This window comes from Prionailurus bengalensis, chromosome D2 (assembly GCF_016509475.1).
Source record: "Prionailurus bengalensis isolate Pbe53 chromosome D2, Fcat_Pben_1.1_paternal_pri, whole genome shotgun sequence".
Taxonomy (NCBI): domain Eukaryota; kingdom Metazoa; phylum Chordata; class Mammalia; order Carnivora; family Felidae; genus Prionailurus; species Prionailurus bengalensis.
In genome coordinates this window covers 46,390,226-46,413,507 of record NC_057351.1, presented here as the reverse complement: position 1 = coordinate 46,413,507, position 23,282 = coordinate 46,390,226, and the positions used below count along the sequence as shown (strand labels likewise).

At 47.1% G+C, this 23,282-nt stretch overlaps 2 protein-coding genes across 3 annotated transcripts in view; one reads left to right on the top strand and one right to left on the bottom strand.

The window, feature by feature from the left end:
- WDFY4 (WDFY family member 4) overlaps nt 1-23,282 on the bottom strand; it is a 295,982-nt gene that overhangs the window by 37,306 nt on the left and 235,394 nt on the right. For both annotated transcript variants that reach the window (XM_043596828.1, XM_043596827.1), the window contains exons 48-50: nt 5,205-5,247; nt 3,957-4,076; nt 1,861-1,978 (exon numbers count right to left, since the gene is read on the bottom strand). In XM_043596828.1, coding sequence (XP_043452763.1) covers nt 1,861-1,978; nt 3,957-4,076; nt 5,205-5,247 — 281 coding nt within the window. The remainder of the gene's footprint in view (nt 1-1,860; nt 1,979-3,956; nt 4,077-5,204; nt 5,248-23,282) is intronic.
- Nucleotides 6,807-23,282, top strand: part of LRRC18 (leucine rich repeat containing 18) — a 29,114-nt gene continuing 12,638 nt past the window's right edge. Inside the window, 2 exon segments of the mRNA XM_043596829.1 lie at nt 6,807-7,942; nt 10,551-10,649. The gene's annotated coding sequence lies outside the window, so the exon portion shown is untranslated.

The following is a 23,282-nucleotide window of genomic DNA, read 5'->3' as shown; positions in this document are numbered from 1 at the left end:
GCCACCCATGGTGAAAAGCACATTCAAGACCCTCAGCTGCACCCCTCAAGTCCTCAGTGTTCTACTCTCAAGAATGTGGGCAGAGCCAGGCTCTGGGAAGGCAGTAGTCAGGATTCATGGGGAGACAGTGCATTGGTCTTCTGACTTAAGGGGTACCTAGAAAGCCTACATCCCAGCAGCACAACCAGCAAAGGCCTGAACCAGCTCCCTAGAGTGACTGCGCACTCATCTTGCTTCCAGCCCCAGGCCTGGCCTGAAGCCCTCCCTTGTGCCGAGCAGGAGTTCCCTAAGTCACAGTTGTCTGGGAGGTGGTGGCAGGAACTGGTACGAGGTCCCAAACCCAAAGGGCAGCTCAAATGCACACCCAGAGTGAGATGGGAGAGAACGGGGCCAAAGCCAGTGGGATAGAGTACTCTCCTGGCCTGCTTCTGTGGAAACAACTCAACAACACCTGGCAGTCGGAGGAACAGCAGGGCAAGAAGGGCTTGCCCAACCTTCCACATCCTCCCGTTTGCCCCCAGCAAGTCTGAGAGCTGGCCCCATGCGGAGCAGGGGTCCCGGGCAGGCCTCCACGGGCTGTGTAGGATGCAGCAGGAGCCTCCCTCTCCTGCTGAGAATTGCTCACTAAAAGCAGGGCCTCTGGGCCATAAGCCTTTCCAAAGTATGCCACCTCTGGGTCCCAAGGGAACTTGTCATGGTTCCTGGATGGCTGCTTCTTATTTTAAATTACACATTCATTGCAAAGCGTTTGAACAAACCAATGTAGCTAGCATCAAATGCATGGTAGAAAAATTTATTTTTAAAATACATTCAGGGCTCCTGGGTGGCTCAGTCAGTTAAGCGTCCAACTCTTGATTTCAGCTTAGGTCATAATCTCACAGTTGGTGAGTTCAAGCCCTGCAGGCTCTATGCCTGTTTGGGATTCTCTCTCTCTCTCTCTGATACACACACACACACACACACACACACACACACATGCACACACACATACACGCACACTCTCTCTCTCTCAATAAATAAACTTAAAAAATACATATTCATTGAAGTTTAAGAAGTGAATAGATCTAAGGAAAAAAATTAAGGCAATAGGAGTTCCAGACGCATGTGAATGTGGCAAAAATTGTAAAGGTGGGGGCGCCTGGGTGGCTCAGTCCGTTAAGCGTCCGACTTCGGCTCAGGTCATGATCTCGCGGCCCGTGAGTTCGAGCCTCGTGTCGGGCTCTGTGTTGACAGCTCGGAGCCGGGAGCCTGCTTCGGATTCTGTGTTTCCCTCTCTCTGACCCTCCCCCATTCATGCTCTGTCTCTGTCTCAAAAATAAATAAACATTAAAATTTTTTTTTAAAAATTGTAAAGGTGATATGCAGATGAACAAAGTTTGGGAACTAGGTTCTGGAGCCTAGATACAGGCTCTGCCATTTAGAAGCTGTGATCTTGAACTCATTGCCTGAACTCGCCAAGTTTCAATGCCTTTCTCTTTGAAATGGGCCATTGTATTTCTGCACGTAGGCTGGCCTGTGCCAGGAATATAGAAAGTGCTGAATGAATGCTACCTCCCTCTGCCTCTGCTGGCCCCTGGGTATGGAGGTATCAGCTCTCAGCACAGCAGTTCTCAGTCCCAGCTGCACCTCACCAGAATTTTTAGAGCTGGGGCCCAGACATCAGTATTTTTAACACTCCCCACCCCCAGGCCCAGGTGATTCTTCCACATAGCCCGGGTGCAGGCCAGTGGATTTGAGCTGTTCTCTAGCCTAACATAATTGTTTCCAGGCTAAGGGACAGCCTAAATAGTTACCAAGGATCATTTCAAAGCATTCAGATGAAAAACACTGCAGAAAAAAGTCAAGCTGGGATCTACCCACCTTCAGTTTTCTCAACTTCTTTAAACCTCTGGATAAATTTCAGCTTCCTTTCCTTGGTCTGAGCCCCCATGGGCCTTGAGAGATCGCGGAAAGTCTTGGGATTCGTCAAGTTCAATGTCTAGAAGGCAGATGTGTGGCTGGAGTTAACTCCCCTCAGACCCTCTTGTGACCCAGCGAGACTTCAGGAGCCACGCTCTTTAGTTTTATGGTTCTCTTTATTGGTTTATTGTCGTTTGGTCTGGCCCCCCTCTGGTGATTAGCAGGCATGCTGGGGTTTTATGGCCCCAGAGCCAGTGATCCACAAAGACTTAATAGGGGAGAGATGGAAAATAAGAGGAGGGGAAGATTGAGTTCACACTGAACCTGTTCCAAGTTGACCCAAATCAGAACATCGCCACCAGTGACTGAAAAGAGACTTTCAAAGGAATCCCTGTTGTCTCTGAGGCCCTTGGCTCCAACCCTCACAGGAGAGCAGGATACTTCCGTAGTTCACAGTCCTTCCTTAGTATCAAATGGATTCTCTAGGAAGTTACAAGTCCTCTGTTTGGAGAGGAGATGTGAGGAACGGCCTCATTTCTTCCAGAGCCCACTCCCTTCCGGGCAGTGAAATGTCGTCCCTTCTCCTGCCCCGGGGAATATAATACACAGCAGTGGAGACCTGAAGTTTTTAAGGCTAGGTGTCCTTGGAGATGTTTGCTTTCAGCAGAGGTGTTCTATGTGTTAGGAGAGGAACTATGCATTCCCCAGGATTTGCATGTCTTATAGAAAGTGTTTCTTTGAACCTCCTTTCCTTTTCACTAGCAGTGAATCACTGCAGTCCCCCTAAGGAGGCAGGGCCAGTCCCCATCTCACACCTACAGAGCCAGGGGCTGGGGGGCAAAGCGAAGCAGGCACTTCTCAGACCCCTATGACAGATAGATGGCACATGTGGAGACCCATGCCCAGCGACTGCTGATTTTGCCAGGACAGAATGGGGGTTCATAGCCACTAGATCTCTAGATTCTCCAAAAGATAGTGTAAATCCAGATTTTTAGGAGAAACCTCCCAATTATTAAATATGGGTAAGTAATCAAAATTTGGGGCTAAACAAAAGGAGCTCGTAAACCCCCACTTTGCAACATGTGAGTTAAAGCTGGGATTTGCATGTTTCATTTTTGAAATACCTCAGCCCCAAGTGGATCATTAGGGAAATAAAAGGCAACATATGGCTGGTGAGAAAAGTTTTGTGTTAAGTGTCTTAAGCGGGGATGGGAGGTCACAAAAGACTGAGGCTCCCTCTCCCAAAGCCTGGCTATCAGCCATCCAAACAGCCCTAGGCAGGACTGGCCAGGGCTTGCCTGAACAGGACCCAGCCACCTTCCGTGCTTTAGACACTACAACCCTCTGGACGGCCAGAGCTCAGCTGGTTGGGACAGAGCTTCATCGCCAGGTCGTTCCCAGCAACATCACCTTGGCCCAGCTGTGTGAGCTGTCCTCCTCCCCTCCCTTGCCTGCTGAGGTCCAGGGACACAGGCCCGAAGCAGAAATTATCTGGTATTGCCATCAGCCTTACCCAACCCTTTGTGTCTCAGTCCAGATCCTGGGTGAAATCTACATACCAACATCTCGGTTGCTGAGGTCAGGCTACTGGGCAGTGATTTCTTCTCTTTGGGTCTCTCTCTGTCTCTCTCCTCTCCTCTACCCGTGCCCCCCACCCCCGCCCAAATACACATGATGATTCAAGGAACAAGTTCCATGGCCTACTGCCTTTGAAGGACTAGCGTTAGTCCATGGCAGTGTCTCAGCAGGTGGGGATCAGTTGCCTTGATAGCAGTGAGTCAGCCGGGAAGCCCTCTGGGGCACATGTTAGCAACTGTCCTCATCATGTTGATCATCCCATATGTGGGGTCACCTTCCCACAGGTGGGGCTGGACAGAAACCCAAGCAGCCAGATTCCAAAGGCCTCCTCTGGGGTGAGGGACCGAGCACAGAGCAGCCCTCAGGGCCAGGTGGACTGAACCTTGCAGTGGGGGCTCTGCGTGCTGATTTAGTATGCTCTGGTCTTCACTGTCAGAAAGCCTCAGGACATTTGAACAGCATCCATGTGAATACTGTACCTGTGAGGTGTAGTCGGCCAGGACCCAGGGAAACACGGGATACTGCATATAGTCATTGTAGGTCCTTCCAGCCATGGTGTTGAGGTGCATGAGATACTCAAAATTGCTGATGTCCCTTTTCTACCAGAAGAGACGAAGAAGAGATAAAGCAAACATTATTGGCATCTTCCTAAGGGCCACGGGAGGTCAATTCCTAGTCTTCTGCAGCCCTCACTGTGTGAGTGAGAGCAGGCAGCACACATGTCCACTGCTCCCCGTGCACCTTCTGCACAAGCCAGGCCCGATCCCAGAGACTGTGTTAATTGCAAAGGGAACTGAAGCAAATATACTCAGGAAGCAAAGTCAACCAGAAAAAAAAATATATAGCTCAGCAGTCGCTAGCCCAGGATAAAGCCATCTTTTCAGTTAACTGTTGGGTGTGAAACTCAAAAGTTGATTAAAACAAGAGCACAGATGCTGTGGGTAAACTTACTGCTGGCCTTTTTATGATTTAAAAAAATTAGCTGAGGGGACCTTGCGGTCACAGAGAAAGAAGCCCTCGTTGAGAGGCTGAATGATCGGTCTTCCTCTGGGGACTCAGGGACTTTCTGTTCTGTCCCTGCCTATTGGGATAACACTCATTTTTAGGGCCTTAAAACGTACAGTCAAGGTGGAATCAGGGACTGTGCTTGGGAAGACTTTACCAAGGCCAGTGGGTGAATGAACCGCCCACCTCTTATTTGGGACCCGCATTCTGTAGTCTCTCTTGGCCCTCTCATTGGAAAAGGGTTTTGGACAGGAGTGACCAAGCATTCACTTCTTGTTACCACATGATGTCTAGGACTGGCCTTCTTGAGGCCCCTGTGCCTTTCACGAGAACCAGAGGCCAAATGTGAGTCCATTCAAGCTGGGAATCACATGTGTCTTCTCAGAACAAGAAGTGAACGCTTGTGCCCCTCTAGATTGTGTCCATTTACACATATGTGTATATCTGCATGGGTGGAGCATGTGCGTGCACATGAGACATGTGTACGTGCACACACACACACACACACACACACACACACATGCACACGTACACTACCCAGCTCTGACTCCAAGCCTCAGGTACCGCTTTTGATCACTGAGATCTTTTGAGGGAAATATTTGGGACATTTTGATAAATTAGAAAATAAGACCCCCTCCAACTGCTGGGATCTGAGCTATTTTCTGATTTGCGTGCCCAGAGGGTTTTCCCAGACCTCCGGTCCTGTAAGGGGGTCACTGTACCTGCCACCTCTGTAGCATGGTCCTGTCGGAGCCAGGGTATCGCCTGTGGAACAGAAAACAATAGTGGTGACCAAATATCTCAAGGCATGGATGAGGGGAGAGGTGGCAATTTCTGGGGATCTATGGGGCCAGGAAAGCCACAGACTTCCAGGGCACACAGCAGCTCTCCTGGCAGGATAATAATAACAAGATTATTATCTAAGTTCTTCTTGCCCCCACACCACCCTGTCACTTTGGTTCTGCTGTGATGCTAGAATATTCTACTGCTTTAGTGTGGCCTGTGGAGAAGTCATAGGGCCATGCAGAAGCAGGCTCAGAGGCCTCACTACCCCACACTAGATTTCCCATGGGCACGTGTCAGCCTTCCTTACCCATGTAAGTATAATATATGTGATTATTATATACTGACATGTGACTATAACTTATGTATATAGTTTTAAAAATGCAAATAATAGGGGCACCTGGGTGGCTCAGTCTTGATCTCAGCTTAGGTCATGATCTCATAGTTCGTGGGATCAAGACCTGCATCGGGCTCTGTGCTGACAGTGCAGAGCCTGCTTGGGATTCTCTCTCTCCCTCGCTCTCTGCCCCTCCCCATTCTCTCTCTCTCTTAAAGTCAATAAAATTAAAACATTAAAACAATATACGGAAGGCCACAAGATGTAAGAGTCTCTGCACTACTGCTCCCACTCAAGAAGTAGCCACAGGTAACAGTTTCCAGAATAGTTTTATCCCATGCCTGTCTATTGCTTACATTGCTTTTATTTTAAGTGTATTTATTTATTTTGAGAGAGAGAGAGAACACAAGCAGGGGAGGGGCAGAGGAAGAGGGAGAGAGAGGATCTCAAGCAGGCTCCATATTGTCAGTGCAGAGCCCTATGCAGGGCCCGAACTCACGAACCATGAGCTTATGACCTGAGCCAAAATCAAGAGTCAGGTGCTTAACCAACTAAGCCACCCAGGGTTGCTCACTGTATTTTAAAAAAGTTTTTTTAGTGCTTGTTTTCGAGAGAGAGAGAGAGACAGAGGGTGAGCGGGGGAGGGGCAGAGAGAGTCAGGGACACAGAATCTGAAGAAGGCTCCAGGCTCTGAGCTGCTTGAGCTCCGATTCAGGGCTCAGACTTACAAACCATGAGATCATGACCTGAGCTGAAGTCCGATGCTTAACCGACTGAGCCACCCAGGCACCCCTTGTATTTTTTTTAATTGACGATACATGGATAATCTTATTTGTGCCTTGTCACTGGCTTCCCAGCACTGTGGAGTCACTTCGCATTGTTCTGTGGCATTCATTTCTACAGCATCAGGATGCCATTGCACACATGGATCAGAACTGGTTGAGCCTGACTCTGTGGTGGGCTATGTCCTCACACATGACCTCTCCGTGACCACTTCTGGACATAAATCTCTGCATACTTTGTGAGTGTACCCAAGAGAGAAAGTTTTGGCAGCCATACTACTGGGATAAAAAGTATGAGCATTTTTTTTTAAAGTTTGCTACATATTGCCAAATAGTCCTCTTAAAAGGCTGGACTGATTTATGTTTCTACAAATACAATTAGGAAGAAATACAAATCGAACCAAAGAAATACGATTTTGACCAATGTAGGGGGAAAGAGTTTAGACGTGCAACAGCAGGCCGGAGCTGGGAAGGGCGTGGGGAGGAGGCTTTCGCCACATGAAACACCTCTTCTGCACAGCAGGGGTTTGTGGAGCCCGGCTCCTTGGCCTCTGTGGTAAACCTTGGTTCCTTTTCTGGCGCTGATTTCTTCTCCCCTCTGTGTCCTTTAGACTCTCCCTATACTCTCAAAACCTTGCTCAAGATGTTTCACCAAAGCAAACCAAATAATGTCTCCTCTTTCCGGCCATTCCCTCTTCTTCAGTCCCGTTCAGGTGCCCACAGACACCACATGAATTCTCTGCTCCAGCCCCATGCACTGCACCAGGATCCTTCTGGACAAGGCTGCCCGAGTGCCCCTTCATCTTCCCACCACACACCGAGGCCATCATATACTCTGTTTTAGGCTTCCCAACCCTTTTCATTCAATTCTTTCCTAGCTAGGTGTTTTATCAACAGAAAGCAACTCGTAGGCTGGGCTTTACCTCTCCTCTCCCACTCCCCATAGAGAAGTCATCTTTTTGGTCTGTGTTATCCCTGCAGACAACAATAACAGTGAACAAAAGCAAAACATGGTCGGATTCATTGCTTTAGGTTGCAAAGGCTCAGGCGAAGATTTGGTTCTCTGGCTCAGTCTGTGAGCCTGCCACCTATCCTAGTTCTGGAAGACAGGCCGCCTCGAAGGCTGCAAACACGGGCAGAGCCCAGGCTGGAGACAGTGAGGGTCACCACCTTGAAAAGGACATGTGGTGAACCTTCCTGAGGCAGTGGAGTTACAAGGATGTGGAGTTAGTACGGCCAAGCTTGCTCGTCTTGCTACTGTATTGTGTAAGTTTGACAGGGGGTTGGGGTGGGGAGCAGGAAGAAGGAAACAAAAGGTACTTATTATAGTTCAGGAACTAAGAGACAGCCTCTGTCATTTTCCATTTCACAAAGTGTTCTAGAATTTTACCGGTGGTCTTTTGTGACATTGCCACCAGGTGGAATGGTGTGCAGAAGACAAAGGCATGTCAGTGTCCCATTTCTCATTTCATCGGCTATGAGCTCCAAGGAAGATCCATCATTTCACTGCCATCAGCAAAGGACCCATTACCCGTGGTGCCAAGACACCTAACCAAAGGTGAGCCATGGTTTTTAGCTTTTTATTTGTTTATGTGCTTGTCTTATGTAGTTGTCTTTTATTTTTCCACTTCTGACTTATTATTTCATTTAACTTGAGAATTTGTGTATACTCCTACACTGTTTTTTTTCTTCTTTTTTAAATTTTTTATATATTTTTTTTACTTGAATATAGTTGACACATGATGTTATGTTAGTTTCAGGGGTACAACATAGTGATTCAACATCTGTATACGTTATGCCACATGTGTGGCTGCCGTCCGACCCCATACAACGCTAGTACAATGTCATTGACTGGGTTCCCTACATTGTGCCTTTTATTCTCGTGACTTATTCTTTCCATAAGTGGAAGCCTGTATCTCCCACCCCCTTCACCCACAGACCTAAAAATACCAATAACTGTCAAACGCATTACAGATTGCAAAGACGTTTTACCCGTTGTCTAATTTCCACAAAGACCCAATGTAGCAGCCATTACTTCCATTTACAGATGAAGAATGGACGTGTGCAGTGAGGGAGTATCCTGCAGACTAGGGGGAGTTCGTGACAGCTTGCTGGAGCCACCCCAAGCAGGCACGGAGCAGGTCCCGTGAATACCCGACACACTGCCGGGATCAGACCTTGACCCAGGGCCCTGGCTTGGAAGACAAGCTCTTTCCTCTGAAGGGGAAAAGAAAACAAAAGTAACCAAAAACCAGTAACAACAAAAGCCTTAGTTCTGGCTGACTTAGAAGGCATTTACCTGAAAAACCAGTAATTTGTGTAATTTGAAGTTAAAAATGTAAGCATTAGCAAGGTAGCCAAGTTATTACTGCATACCCATGGCATAAACATGAAGCTGTACGTGTATTAAAAGTGGAAGCATATCCAACAGAAGTTACCTCGAGATGCTGAAATTGAGCGGCTTTACTTTCATAAGGTTTTACAAATCTGCATTTTAAAATGTATTCATCTCCTTCTGTATTTTCTTCCTTAAAATACTGATTTTGGGGCGCCCGGGTAGCTCATTCGGTTAAGTGTCTGGCTTCAGCTCAGGTCATGATCTCGCGGAGCGTGGGTTCCAGTCCCGCATCGGGCTCTGTGCTGACAGCTCAGAGCCTGAAGCCTGCTTTGGATTCGGTCTCCCTTTCTCTCTGCCCGTCCCCCACTCATGCTCGGTCTCCTTCTGTCTCTCGAAAATGAATAAATGTTAAAAATTTAAAAGAAATATTGATTTTGTTTATGCTTATCTGTGTTTTATGATTTTCATATTATTTATTTTCTAATTTAAATGATGTCCTTTTACGAATAGTCTAACTGGAAATACACTGAGTAGCAGAACTTCAGGTAATTTTTAATTTTCTACTTATCTGCATTTGATAATTACTTTAAACCCATTTATTGTTGAAAGTAAATGATCTTTTTTCTTTTGGTTTTTCAGTAAACAAAACAGTGGTGGTATACCTCTATTTAAAGTTTTTGTGGTTAACTGTATTTTTATTTTAAACTGTTTGATTTTGCTTTTTTGTACTTTTCTTTTTTTTTTTTTAATGTTTATTTATTTTTGGGACAGAGAGAGACAGAGTATGAACGGGGGAGGGGCAGAGAGAGAGGGAGACACAGAATCGGAAGCAGGCTCCAGGTTCTGAGCCGTCAGCCCAGAGCCTGACGCGGGGCTTGAACTCACGGACCGTGAGATTGTGACCTGAGCCGAAGTCGGACGCTCAACGGACTGAGCCACCCAGGCGCCCCATTTTTTTTTTGTACTTTTCAAAATGCATAGTGGTTGGATTAATTTTGCATTTCAATTTTTTATTTGTTAATTATTTTCTTTATTTCTTAACTTCTTTGGGGTATTGCAATTTAGAGGATGTTTATTTCTTTATTTCTATGTATGCATTTTCAAATTTTTCTACAATGTTATTATTTGCATAATAGTTTTCATATTTAAACTTGTTGCCAATTTCCTCAATTTCTGGGAATGTAATTTAAAGAAAAAACAAACAAAATGATTATAAATGTACAAATACATTCATTGCAACCTTATTCACAATAGTGCCAAGCCGGAAACAACAGGAAAAGCAAAGTCCACTAGATTCAGTATTTCCACATTCAGTCGAAAGGTAGACTTTAGAAATTACACATCAGCCTTTGATGTAATATTAATAGAGGAAAAAGTGACTACAGGATTGTATGGTTTTTCCGAGCATGGTCGTTGTAACTTAATAGTGTAAAAAGGGCACAAAAAGAAAACTACAAGAACTAAATTCAAGTAAACAGGGAAAAGATCTCTCTCTCACAAATCAAAGAGCTGGAAAAGCTATTTGGACAAACAACAAGGAAATCAAATGATATTTCATGGGACTCACTCAATGCTTTATATAAAAGTAAGATTATTTGTCCCTTAAAAGAGGCAAACATGGCTTTTGTTCCCTGTTAGCAGGGACAGCCACGTCCCGGGGGTGGCCGTGGACAGCCTGCTCTGCCTGGTAACTAAGTGCCCCAAGGCCCATGCGCTGCTGGGGGAGGCCAGGAGGAAAGCCCCAGGCAGGCCAGGGTCCCTCTGGGGCAGCTAGCTGGCCTGGAAGTTTGGGGTGTCTGGTTTCAGCTATTGTGTTCCCACTTTGCAGGCTGGCCTCAAGATTATGCTAATTAACTCCAGGTCCCGGGTCTCCTGTTGCCTGGTGACAAAGTTTCACAGTTGAGGAGGAGGAACTGGCATGAACAGGGTAAGTTTTTCTCTGGTGATGGCCCTGCATTTATCGATTTACTTGAACTTTGCCCAACAACCCACGGCTTCAAACTCTGCTTTTTGCTTTCCTCCTTTGAGTAAGCAACTTTGGAAATGGCCGGTTCTCCCGGTAGGTATGCTTTATTTACAAACCCCAGACGCGAGCTAATTCATTATTTAGGAGAGGAGGAAGCTGGCCCCGAGCCCCAGGCAGGAAGGGCAGCTAGTAGGGGACCCAGCTGGGGACCCAGCAGGGCTTTCTTGGGTGCCCGGGGCCATGGCTCAGCTTGGTTAGGTCGGTGTGTGAGTCTGGGCCTTTGGAGTCATGCTTGGGTCTCTTGCCAAAGTCTGAGTCTGAATTGAGAAGGTAAAATTTGCTGCTCCTACAAGCAGGGGAGACTAGTGTTTGAACTGCTGCTGAACCCTGCCGGTGACTGACCCCTCAAAGAAACTGCAGTGGGGGTTCTCTTCACTCATGAGGCTGGAGCCTGATTACTGCTGACTGTGGTAGCTTTGGGAGCACAATCCATCTTTTGAAAAGTCTGGAGGCAAACCCTTGCCACAAGTTATCCTGAACACTGGGATCCATTAACAAGTAAAGTCCTAGGTGGGGCTGGGCCTTTCGAGGAGAGACTCTTCAAGGAACACACTAGAACACATTCCTTATGTCGTAAATGGGAAAAGGTTGGTGACTTTGGACAGGCTACTTGGCCTCTCTGAGCCTTAGTCCCACGTATGTCCCATGGAGATGAAGATCAGTACATCAGGTTGTAAGAATTCCTTAGGATATCTGTAAAATGTCTGGCCCGTAGTAGGTGGTCAATATAATCCATACACACAGTCTGAAAGCAGAAACTTCAAATGTGTTAAAAACTATGCAGTGTTGTTGCTTTGCACAGGGTCTGGCACATAGTAGGCTATCAATACATTTATGAACCGTATGTGATGTTATGTGAGCCAAGTACTGAACGCTGACTCCTTGGGATAAAATGGGGAGTCAAAAAGGTTAGGAAATGTGTACAAAGTCACATATCTAGGGAGAGACAGAGCTGCGACTGGTCTCCAAGCCAGGGTGACTCATATGCTTTCTGGGCTTGAGCCTCAGCCTGCAGAGGAGAAGGGAGGTACTGAGACAGCCACTGCCCACTCTGCAGAGCACCTGAACCCCCACGGTTGTCTAGAGACCAATTTTTAGGGCCTAGTGCTTGGTGGCTTCAATTTCCTCTTGGGGATCCTAGGTTCTCCTACTGTTGCTGACGAGAGGTGGGCGTGCTTTCTCCATCCATCCATCATCTGGGCGATGGGAAAGCCAAACTAGGTGATGTTTCCTGGTCCCTGGTATCCCTAGAACACAAGGTGTGCACTGAAACATGCCCCCCTCCAAACAGGCATGGCGGGTTCCCCTGCCACATCATCCATCGCCAGCTTTCCGTCCATGGCCAATTCGGTTCATTGCCAACCTCCAATTTCCTGCCAGTCTACATCATAGATCTCATCTCGCCCCCAGAGCTGGGTCTGGTAACACGCACATGCTTTCTTTGCTGTGAGGAGTGAGTCTTAAGGATGGGGCTTAACCTCAGTGCAGTGAAAGTCCCCTCAGATTCCAGCTCAGTTTAGGCTAGTGTCTGGAAAATACGATGAGTCAGCAGCTTTCTTGTCAGCCCAGAGGGCCAAATTTATCACAGGATGTTGTCAAATCAAACTTCGAGGGAAAAGCCAAATGGCAGCTCGGCCCTCAGACAAGAAAACTGAGCAGATGCTGGCTCTGCTTGACCAGCATGTGACTGTGACAGGGGACATGCTCTGGAGGCTCACGAGGTGCTTTCTCGGTAAAGTGGGATGGGTGGATTAAATGAGACAATACATGTGATGCCCTTGGACATAAAATAAGCACTCAACACGTATAGAAACACGTATACAAAATGCCAGCCTGCTCTTGCCTTTTCTCTTTGACCCACATAGGCGACCCACAAGACCCTTCCATTGGTTCTGCTCCCACCACATATGGCGAATATGCACCATCCTCCTCCTGCCCACCCCCTTGGTGCACACCACCTTCTTCTCCTGCCTGCAAGTGGCTGTCTTTGTCTACTCTTCCCTCCCTACCTCTGCAGACTTCCCAGCAGCCGGGGTGACGCCTCTAAACTTCACATGCTCCACCTCATGCAGCCCTGCAGCCCCTGGCCAGCTCTCTGTCGTTATCTTGCACCTTCTTTCTGTCCCTATTCCAGCCCCTTTGGCTTCTCCTTTCTCTTAAACACCACAAGCACCACCCCCCCCCCCCCCATAGGACTTTGCACCTAGTGCACCTTTTCTGCGGTGCTCTTCTCCAAATCCTCCCATGTGACTTCATCAAGTGTCACCTCAAATGTCACCTGAGATGACTTCCCCGACCTTCTCAGTCTAAATTTGGCCACCTCCTCCCCAATATTCTCTTCCCGACCCTTGGCATTCCCTTTGACATCTACCAGTTTTGATTTTTTGCAGAACATCTACACCAACTGAACTGAGCTCAAGTCTTTTTGGTTATGTTTTGTTATTATTGATTGACTTGCTTTCTCCGAAAATCGTCGTTTCATGAGAAACACAGCAATGTCTGCCTTGTTCACTGTGTATCTTCCGACCTGACCTTGACCTATAGAATGACTCAAATACAAGTGTTGAATGAATGAATGAATGAATGAATGGGCAAGTGAGTAGCTTGGGCTATAGCAGGCTCTAGAGGTTAAAAGTGGACAAAGGTATAATTGTATCTTCTAATTGTTGCTATGTTTTTTCTTTTATTATTAGTATTATCATTAATCATTTGTGTTTAAAAGGTTGCAAAGGCTTTTGCCCTTGGGAATCTGCAAAGATCCGTCCGCAAGTCTTAAACCTGGTATTGATGACTAGTGGGGAGTGTCCTAGGGCTACTCAGTGGAGAGAAGCAATCACTATGGTGCTGTTTGGTAGATCTAACAGTATTTACCATCATAAAAGCACTTAGCACTTGCTCCACACTGGCCACTCAATATATACTCATCCCCACATTTACTTTTCAAAACAACCTACAATTTTCTGACCCGTTTTGCTGACCAGTAAACTGAGCTCATGATTAAAACCAGGCTGGCGGTAAAGATGGGGTGGAGCCCAGTTCTAATGGCCTCAAAGCCTCTGTGGTCCCTGCTTCTATTAGTGACTGCCTTCTATTAAGTAACTTTATACACGACAGGAAGGGAACAGACAAAATGGCTCCCACCTGGGCACCATCCCTATCTGGAAAATGCCAAAGAGCTGCCCCACCCTAAACCAAGTGCTGCTGGCTGTCATTATGGCCATTCTTCCTACCATTTCCAGCAAGTTATATCTATCTGCCTAAAATCAGAAAAGGGGTGACAGTGCGGAATACTTCAGTAATAATTTCAAGCAAGCCCAATAAAGACTCAAGGAGGAGTGGGAAATCTGAATTCAGGAAATATGTCTATAGAAAAAAATAAGATTAGAAGCCAACAGCATTTTTGACCTGTTTCCGATTCTGTGTCTCCCTCTCTCTCTGCCCCTCCCCCGTTCATGCTCTGTCTCTCTTTGTCCCAAAAATAAATAAACGTTGAAAAAAAAAATTAAAAAAAAAAAAAAAGGGGCGCCTGGGTGGCGCAGTCGGTTAAGCGTCCGACTTCAGCCAGGTCACGATCTCGCGGTCCGGGAGTTCGAGCCCCGCGTCGGGCTCTGGGCTGATGGCTCAGAGCCTGGAGCCTGTTTCCGATTCTGTGTCTCCCTCTCTCTCTGCCCCTCCCCCGTTCATGCTCTGTCTCTCTTTGTCCCAAAAATAAATAAACGTTGAAAAAAAAAAATTAAAAAAAGAAGCCAACAGCATTTTTGAAAGACAGGTGCCTAACATACAAGCCATGAGCCCCAAACCACCCTTTTGCACCCTTTAACCTCAGCATCCCTTTAAAAATTAGACCCTGATCTTTCCAGTGGCCTCCCCCTCTGGATGGAGAAAGGTTAGCCACTTTTTAAATAAATATCCTCCCCTACATCGCATCATAGTTTGGGCCACCAACACATAAAAGGCCATGTGGTTTTTATATCATGCTCATCTGTGCTTGATCAGGGTTTTCAGTGCAGTGGAGGGCTTGCTGGCTCTGAGGGAACATCTCTGGAGGGAACAAGAATGGCTCCCTCCCCCTGCCCCTCCTCCACCACCACTGTCAGCATGGCCAAGCATGGGGCTGCCTGGAAACTGGGCTCTCTGCCTCCCGCTTAAGTCGCATGTCCGCAGGTGGTGGGGCGCTTTTCGGTGCTCCCCCACCTCCATCTGCAACTGCCACCAGGCAAATCGGGGCTCTCAACTCACAAGCGACACCATCACCATCCATCACCAAGGCTCCCATTCACTAGGCACCTGTCACATCCTGGCCTTTTCCTCCTATGCAATCTTCTCATTGCCCCACTCTACCTGAGGAGAACGAGGCTCAGAGAAGGACTATGGCTTCTCTTACACATTAGGAGGAAGTAGGAATTCAGGATGTGAGCCAGGCTGGTCCACCCCCAAAACTGTGGCTCTCTGCATATGCGGTCCCTCCTTGTCTTTGTCTGGGGAATATTTTCTCAGATTTCCTCGTTGATTCAAATATGCTCAATATTTTAAAATCTTTCTTGCACACACACACACACACACACCACGTCTATTTTAAACAGGGTGATATGAGTGGTTTTACAGAACTCATGCGATTGAAAAGGATGTGTGTGTGTGTGTGTGTGTGTGTGTGTGTGTATGAGTGTGGGTGAATGTGTTTGTAACTTTCTTAATTAGAAATAGATTCTGTAGATACAGAATCTTGCAGATAATTTGGAAACTACCCAGGCATTTAAGGAAGTAAAAATAACCCGATACCATAATACCCAGAGGGCATTCTTGCTAATATTTGGATGTTCTTCCAACTTTTTCTCTGTGGGCTTGCATGCATGCTCCTGAGAGCGCTGATGTAATATGTGCATGTAACGTGTTCTTCATAACATTATATCTCAAAAGATTTCCTTTCAGCATTTCTGAAAAATGATGTTTTTGTTTTGTTTTAGTTACTGTTGAGTATCCGTTTCATTCTATGACTGCACAGTAATTATTTAATCAGTTGTCCATTGTTAGATATGTGGATTGTGTCCACTTGTTTTTATTATTTTAAGTGGCACTGCCATAAACATATTTATACAGAACATTTTGTTCTTATTTCTTGAAGGGAAATGCTTAGAAGTGGCATCTGTGCTTCCTGGATAGCCGGGGGGCCCGTCCCTTCCGGGATGGTCAGCCCCATCTCCTCAGACCTCCTGCTTGATTCCATTGCTCTACCTTTGCACTTGTTCATTCCTACTTTTAGAAGCTTTTCTTTCTCTTTGACCTAACCCAATTAAAATTTCATTTGCTGTACTACTAACCCGCTTCCCAGTCTCCCTGCACACTTAATCTCACAGCCAAAAAGTTGATCACGCCATTGTATGCAGCTATTTGGAAAGCCTTCCTATCTTCAAGTGTGCCCCGCCCAGGGCTGGGTACACACTTGGTGACTCATAAATATTTGGTGTGAAAGTAACATCTTTCCCCTGTAGACTTCTCCCTTAAAAAATAGTCTGCATGTTCTAGAAGTCCTTTCAAAGTAGGTGGAAAAACAGTGGGTCAAGAGGATTACATAGCAGCTGTTAAAAGCTGTGGAATCTGGGACGAAGCTGACCCCTTTCTGAGGTCAAGGGAACTGGAATGACCTTGTTAAGCACTACAATTCATTCATTCAACCAATACTGACTGAGGGCCTCCTGTCTGCCAAGCACTGGGAATTTAGAGTCTAGTGAAGGAGGAGAGCAAGGGACAGACAATAAAAATAAGCTTAATAAGTAAGTCTACCATAAAATATATTTAGGTGTTAAGTGTTATGGAGGAAAGTGCAGCAGGTGTCCCTGGGTAGCTCAGTCGGTTGTGTCTGACTTTGGCTCAGGTCATGATCTCACCATTTGTGAGTTTGAGCCCCACGTTGGGCTCTGTGCTGACAGCTCAGAGCCTTTTTGGGATTCTCTCTCTTCCCCTCCCCCACTTGCGCATGCACTCTCTCTCTCAAAATAAATAAATAAACCTCAAAAAAAAAAAAAAAGTATTGCAGAGCAAGAAGGATCCATGCACGTTGGGGCTTAGTTTGCATCATTCATTGGGGGATCAGAAAGGTTGAATTGAAAAGGTAGAATTTACCCAAAACCTTGAAGAAGATCAACAGGTCAGTCCACTAAATACCTGAGAGAAGAACCTTCCAGAATAATGAAGCAGCTGGAACAAAGGCTATAGAGAAGAATTGTGGGGCAGTTAGAGGAATGGCCGGGCTGGGTGGTGGATATGGAGTAAGCATGGGGGTGAGTGGTGGGGAGTCCCTCAGAGAGGCAGTGGGTCAGGCCATGGGGCCACTAGAAGGTCTCCAGCCCTTACTTGGGTGAAACAGGAGTCACTAGAGGGCTGTGAGCCAAGGAGTAACATGGTGGCTGTGGTAAAAGAAGTCCCCTGGCTGATGTGTTGAGAAGAGATCGCATAGGGTAAAGACAGGTGCAGGAAATCAAGGTAGGAAGCCACTGCAAATGGCCAGTGGCAAACGGTAGGGTCTCAGCCCACGGTGGCTCTTGGGCAGGTGGTGAGAAATGGTAGGATTCTGGATCTACTTTGAGCACAGAGTCCACAGGATTTCCCGATGGACTGAACATGGAGTAGAAGAGGAAAGGGGTACTGAGCATGGGGCCACAGTTTGGTGCCTGACACACAAGATGCTGTTGCTGACAGCCTGGTCAGAGAAGGCTATGGGTGCAGCGGGTCGACAGCGAGCTTGGTTTTGGGCACAGTGTGTTTCGGTGTCTTTACACCGTCCAAGTAGAAATGCTAAGCAGGCAGAAAGAAGGATATGTAAATCCAGGATCGAGGGTGAAGTCTAGGTAAGAAACAAAAACTGGGGAGTCATGTATTTAAAGCAATGAGACTCAGTGACATCACCAAGGTATCAAGTGTAGACAGAGAAAAGGCAAGTGACTTGGCTCTGCTCCCCAGGGAACCCATGGCAGACACGGTTCAAATCCAGCCTGGTCAACCCTCTGCCACATCTGGTTTATTTCCACTGTCCCCTGGTGCCCCCACTCAGTGGGGTCCTGCACATGGTAGCTTCCCGATGGACCCCCGGCCCTATCTGAGGGCCCACACTCCACGGCGAGGTACCAGCCCAGGATAACACTGTGGGTGATGCCAGCCGGGAGGCTGCATTTCCTTCTGTATCAGGTAGAAATTAGAGAGGACACGGGCTTGTCTGTGATCACCCTGGGGGAAGTGTAGGCACTGGCCTTCTTTCTTTAGTTTGACAGGCCTTAGGGTTTTTCTCAAAACAGCTAGAGTATAATTTGGAAAATGAGCCATATCCTATCTGCTCTCATTCTTTTTGGCTGATTTTGTTTTTGTGCCTCTGGTCTGCCTGCCTTCCTTTCTCCTCTCCCTCCCTCCCACCTTGCCTCCTCTATTTCCTTCCTTCCTTCCATCTTCTCCCCTCCTTCTCCCCTCTGCTTATCCGTTGCCTTCCCTCTGCCACAGGGCCTTTCCATCTGATGTTTTCTCTATCCAAAATACCCTCCCCATCTCCCTGGATCCTCACTTCCTTCAGTCTCTGCCCAAATGTTTTCTTCTCAAAGAGGCCCTTCCTGGTTACTGTCCCCAGAAGTGTATGTCTCCCCTAGGAACATCTCTGCCTCTTTTGTCCCGACTCTTTCTTCTCCAAGCACTCATGGCCACCTGGCATTGTGTGCCTCTTTGCTTTTGTTCATCTCCTTCTTCACTCTGCTTGCTGTATAAAACCACGCCTCGTCCATGGCAGTTGTCCAGTACATACTGTTAATGAATAAATGAATCCAAAAGGGCCATGGGAAGTTCAACTGCTCCCTTATGGTCGATCTTCAGGGCTTCCCTTTGAAGAATCTCACAGCTTCACATGGGGGCATCTATAGCCCCCTTGGAGCTAGGGGCTTTCCTATAGCAGACGGAGGCACCACACCAGGGTACCTGCCAGTGATTACGGGGTCTGTGCCATTGTTCACCCCTCAGCAAGTCCTCCCTGGGGCCAGATGGGGTACAGAAGAAATGCACACACACAGGGCAGTTGAGGAGAACTACCCCCCATCTCCGCGACCCTGGGGGGCCTGTGCCTCAAGGAGCTACGTATGTCTCCTTGTGCTGCAGGAGAAAGTCATCTGAAGTCTGCACCTGGGTAGGCAGGGATCCCAGTAAGGACACTGGGCTGTGAAGCATGACTCCACTGTTGATCAGTGAGGCTGTCCTCATCATGCCACTAATCCCCTCTCCCCCAACATGCAAAGCCACAACATACGCCTCCAAGGCTCACTCACCCTCACCCCACCTTCAGAAGCAGCCATTTTTAACATCTTATTCACAGAAGTGGGAGCTGAAGCTCAGTGAGGCTCAAGAGACTGGTCGAGGTCACCTGGATGGTAAATGGGGAGATGGGCGGCCACCCATGTGGGTCCAAAGCCCCTGCCCTTTCCATCCTTCCAGGCCGCTTTTCTGAGCCCACTTCCTTATCTGCAAGGGAGGCCGAGGCTGTGAGGAGAAAATGCAATACCTGCTATGTGGCCACAGCAGTATTTAAACCACACTGGCTGAAATTGAATTCAGACTCGTCTCTTGAGGTTTCGAGGTGCCAGGACTCACTGGTTCCTCCGCTTTCCTGGGTGGGGAAGTCGGTTTGTGCATTTTGAATGTGTTAGTTGATGAACAAGGCATTTCTAGTCTGTTAAACTAATAATCTTAATATTTTATTTTAATTGTAAGGCACCTATTCCCTTTTGTTCCTTTAACAAATCCAATTAAAACAGAGTACATTCAGAATTACAAAATAGATGCTATTAAACCAATAAGAAATCATAATCTTTTGTTATTGGGCCATGTGACCCCCTGGGAACTTTTGCTCCAAATAAAAGTTGAATTCTTATTATCCGCCAGGGGAAGGGGGCAGTTTGACAGATAACGACTTCCCAGGCAGCACATGTACAGAGCCTCGCTGTTGCTAAGGACAAAGAAGTAAATAATATTAAGGGTAGACAAAGCTACACGTGCGTAATATCCCAGTAAGATACTTAGAGCCGCGTTGATCAGATTAACCAGATAACTGCCACATGAGGTGAACTTGATAACTTCCAACAGACACTCTGTTTGCTGCAGCCCTGATGTCATGGAAAGAACACTCCACCCAGAAGCCTGGGGAAAGGGAAGCCGTTTGAGCTTGGATAAAATACTTCATGCCCCACTCTGCCCCACAGGGTCCTTATCTCAGGGTAGGAGGAATAGTCCCACCCCAAAGGAGAGTAGTGAGGACTGAATGGAATGGCAAATGGGAGGTCGCTTTGTGGAGAAGGCATGATGTGCCTCTAAGGGCTCAGCACGCGTGTGGGGAGGGGTGGAGGGGTGGACAGCATCATGTGATCGACACATGGAGATGGCCTCCTGTCTGGGAATGTCAGGCGTGCATGTTACAGGGGTTAGATTTTAGTGAGCCCACATGGTGAAAATCAAACTTCTGGTGGTCTGCATACAGTCTCTCGGGGCCCCTACACAGCCAGCAGCCCCCCCCCCAGGGCAGAAGAGGGCCCCAAATTGTGGTGAGCACCCAGGAATGTGGTGGGTTGTTTCCAGACCATGCTGGATGAAAACCTTCATCTTTACGTTCTTGACAAATTCAGGGTGGCAAGAAGCTCACACTGAGGGGGTGCTGGGGGACTAGCACAGCTGAGGGACAACAGATTCCCATCTCCATCACCACCTGCTTGGGGGCACATGCCTATTAGGTAAACTGTGGTGGCATATGTGTACCCTTTAAACTCTCTCTCTCTCATCGTCAATCTCCAAGCTCTTAACAATTAAATGATTCCACTAATGCTATTATAATACCTTTAAAATTCATCTTATTCAGAGATACATATCCATGTATGTATCTAGGAGAACGAACACCCTGCACATTAGCCCCTGGCCAATACAATGAGCAGGCAATGGCCTGAAATGGTTTCTTCGGGGGCCCCAATTTGCATGTGGTGCCTCCAAAAGGTCAGTGGGACATCTGTGTTATTGACCTGGCAGGGACTTTGGCCAAAGTTTGGTCAGCTACTTCAGCTGGGGAGTCCACTCCGTTCCCCTTAAGCTGCTTGCAGGTTAATCCTGCTGCATTGCACTTCCCTGGCTAACCCATGCCAAGTCAGAACGGGCCTAAATGAATGTCTGGCCACCCAGAGTCTGCGACTCTGTGACATATCTTCGTTCCTACATCAGACACCCCATAGGTGACCAAAACCAGCAGCACACCTTTTGGGGGACATGAGGGGCAAGCAGCCTTAATTTCTGGTACAGGTATCTTTTGCCCCGGGAGTGCTAGGATTCCAAAATGTCTTCTTCTCCTTGGAGTCAGAGGGCTGGCAATGTGTCCCCACCCCCTCGCCTGCCACCAAGGATAAGCAATTCTTACTGCTAGAGCAAAGGCACCAGAAGAGAGAGAAGAAAGGCAAGATAGCATAGCACAAAGATCATAAGCTTTGGTATCAGACAAATCTAGGTTTGCTTTGGCTGTGCTGTGTTGTCTGTGTTACCTTGGGGAAGACACCTGACTTCTCTGAGCCTCGGTTCTCTTATTTTCAAACTCAGAATGATACTTGGCATAGTTGCTGTGTAGATATAGGAAGGGCCCAGCAGCGTGTCCCCAGTAGTTACTTTGGACCAGCTAACTCTGTAAAACAGGTAGAGGGAGCACACAGATCCTGGCCCAGAATGGGCATTAGACAAAATGGCAATTCTTTTCCCCCGGGGAAAATTACACCTGAGTCAAACATTAGTGCCTATTTTAGAGACCTGGCTAGAGGTTCCAGACAGATGCACTCCACAGACGCCCCCACAGTGACCACCCACATCTTCATCTGCCACATGGCTGCTTACGAGAAGGTACAGCACATTTTAGGAAGGGGTGGAGGCGACAGGGAATGATTTGAAGATACGTGGAAAGTCACGGCAGAAGTGAGGCTGGCCTCTTGCGTGCCTAGTGAATGGGTCTTTCGAGACTCAGGAGAGAAAATAAATGCAATGCCTCTGGCATGAGTGATTTTATTGAAGGAGGTTCACACCACTTCCCCTTAAGAGATGGCCTGCAAGCAAGAAATTTCTCACCCATACAGTATGAAACTTGCTGTGAAGTTAGTTCCAATACTGGCTATGAAATAGCAGGGTTTGGGGGTTTCAGTTCTACAGTGCGTCTTTCCTGTATCTCAGTGCATTAGTCAAAAGAGTGAAATAATTATTGTGAGATCACATTAGCAAGATGTTAAAGATATCAAATGTATACAAAATCAGTCTTAATTACAAATATAAAGACACATGAGTGCGAAGCACAAGATAAATTCTATTATCATAGTGATGATAACAACCTTACAACTGAAAAATGCCTGCAAGTATTTTGATGGTATTAAAATATAGGTTGCCATTAAATTTTTAATTTAGATATCCATGGGGTGTCCCACCATGCTGTTTGATTCACAATGACTGGATAGAAAAATTAATTAAAAATTAGAGTCAACCAACTGGTCCAGTTTTTCCAAAGTACAAAAACCAATTGTTCAAGATAAAAAGACTCAGTACCTTGAAAAATGTTTTGTATTAGGCTTCTCAGCTATTCATATGATATGAAATAGATTACTCATCTATCCATCCATTCATCTGTCTGTCTGCCCATCCATCCATCTATCTCTCCATCTATCTATCAACTTCTATCTCTTTTTCTGATTTCCAGCTTCCCTTGTGTGGGTTGTTGGTCTCACTCTGACATTAGAGGATTCTGTGAATTGATAACATCAGACCATCTAACCAGTTTTAGTTGAATCAAAAGATCATGAGTTTTACACTTCTTTTGCCAATACTTACTCTCCTGCTCAATGGGAAGAACTGGGCAGGATGCTGACCTTTCCAAGTTGAATGAGAGAAGGCATATATTCCTGGTCTTTGGTGTCTTTGCAGGTCTTCCTGCACTGGTCTGCTTCTAGGGGCACTCAGCAGCATAGGGGGTCAGGATGGGCCTTGAGCAATATAATACACCTGCTCTTCATAACCAAGAGCAAGGGACCCAGCCAGGTAGGGTGGCCCTGAGGAAAAGTGTGAAGGTGGTGGGGGCTGATCACGTTTCACCTGGCCTGGGGCCATCTGGGGACCCAGATGTACCAGGGAGGAGGTACAGTGCATTATCTAGCCCCTGCTTTGCTTTGCGGGTAATTAATGGGCAGGCTCAGAGCCAAAGGGCCTGTTGGAGTAGTCCTTAATGGAGAAGTGTTCTGTGGGCAGCTCCGTGCTGTTCCCTTCCCATCACTCATCAGAGATGGAGGGCTTCTTACCAGGGTGTGGATGGGCTCTGGGGAGCAGGCTTAACGGGGCTCACCTGGGTGGATCTTCAGTCTACTGGAAGCATCCTTCTCATCCAGGGCCCCTCTAGCACATGCTTATTGTGTTTGGCCTTTCTGAGCTGAACTTCATCTTGAATATAAGAAATACAAAAGACAGCCCAGACTTTGGAGTGCTCAGGAGAATCAGGTGGTCAGA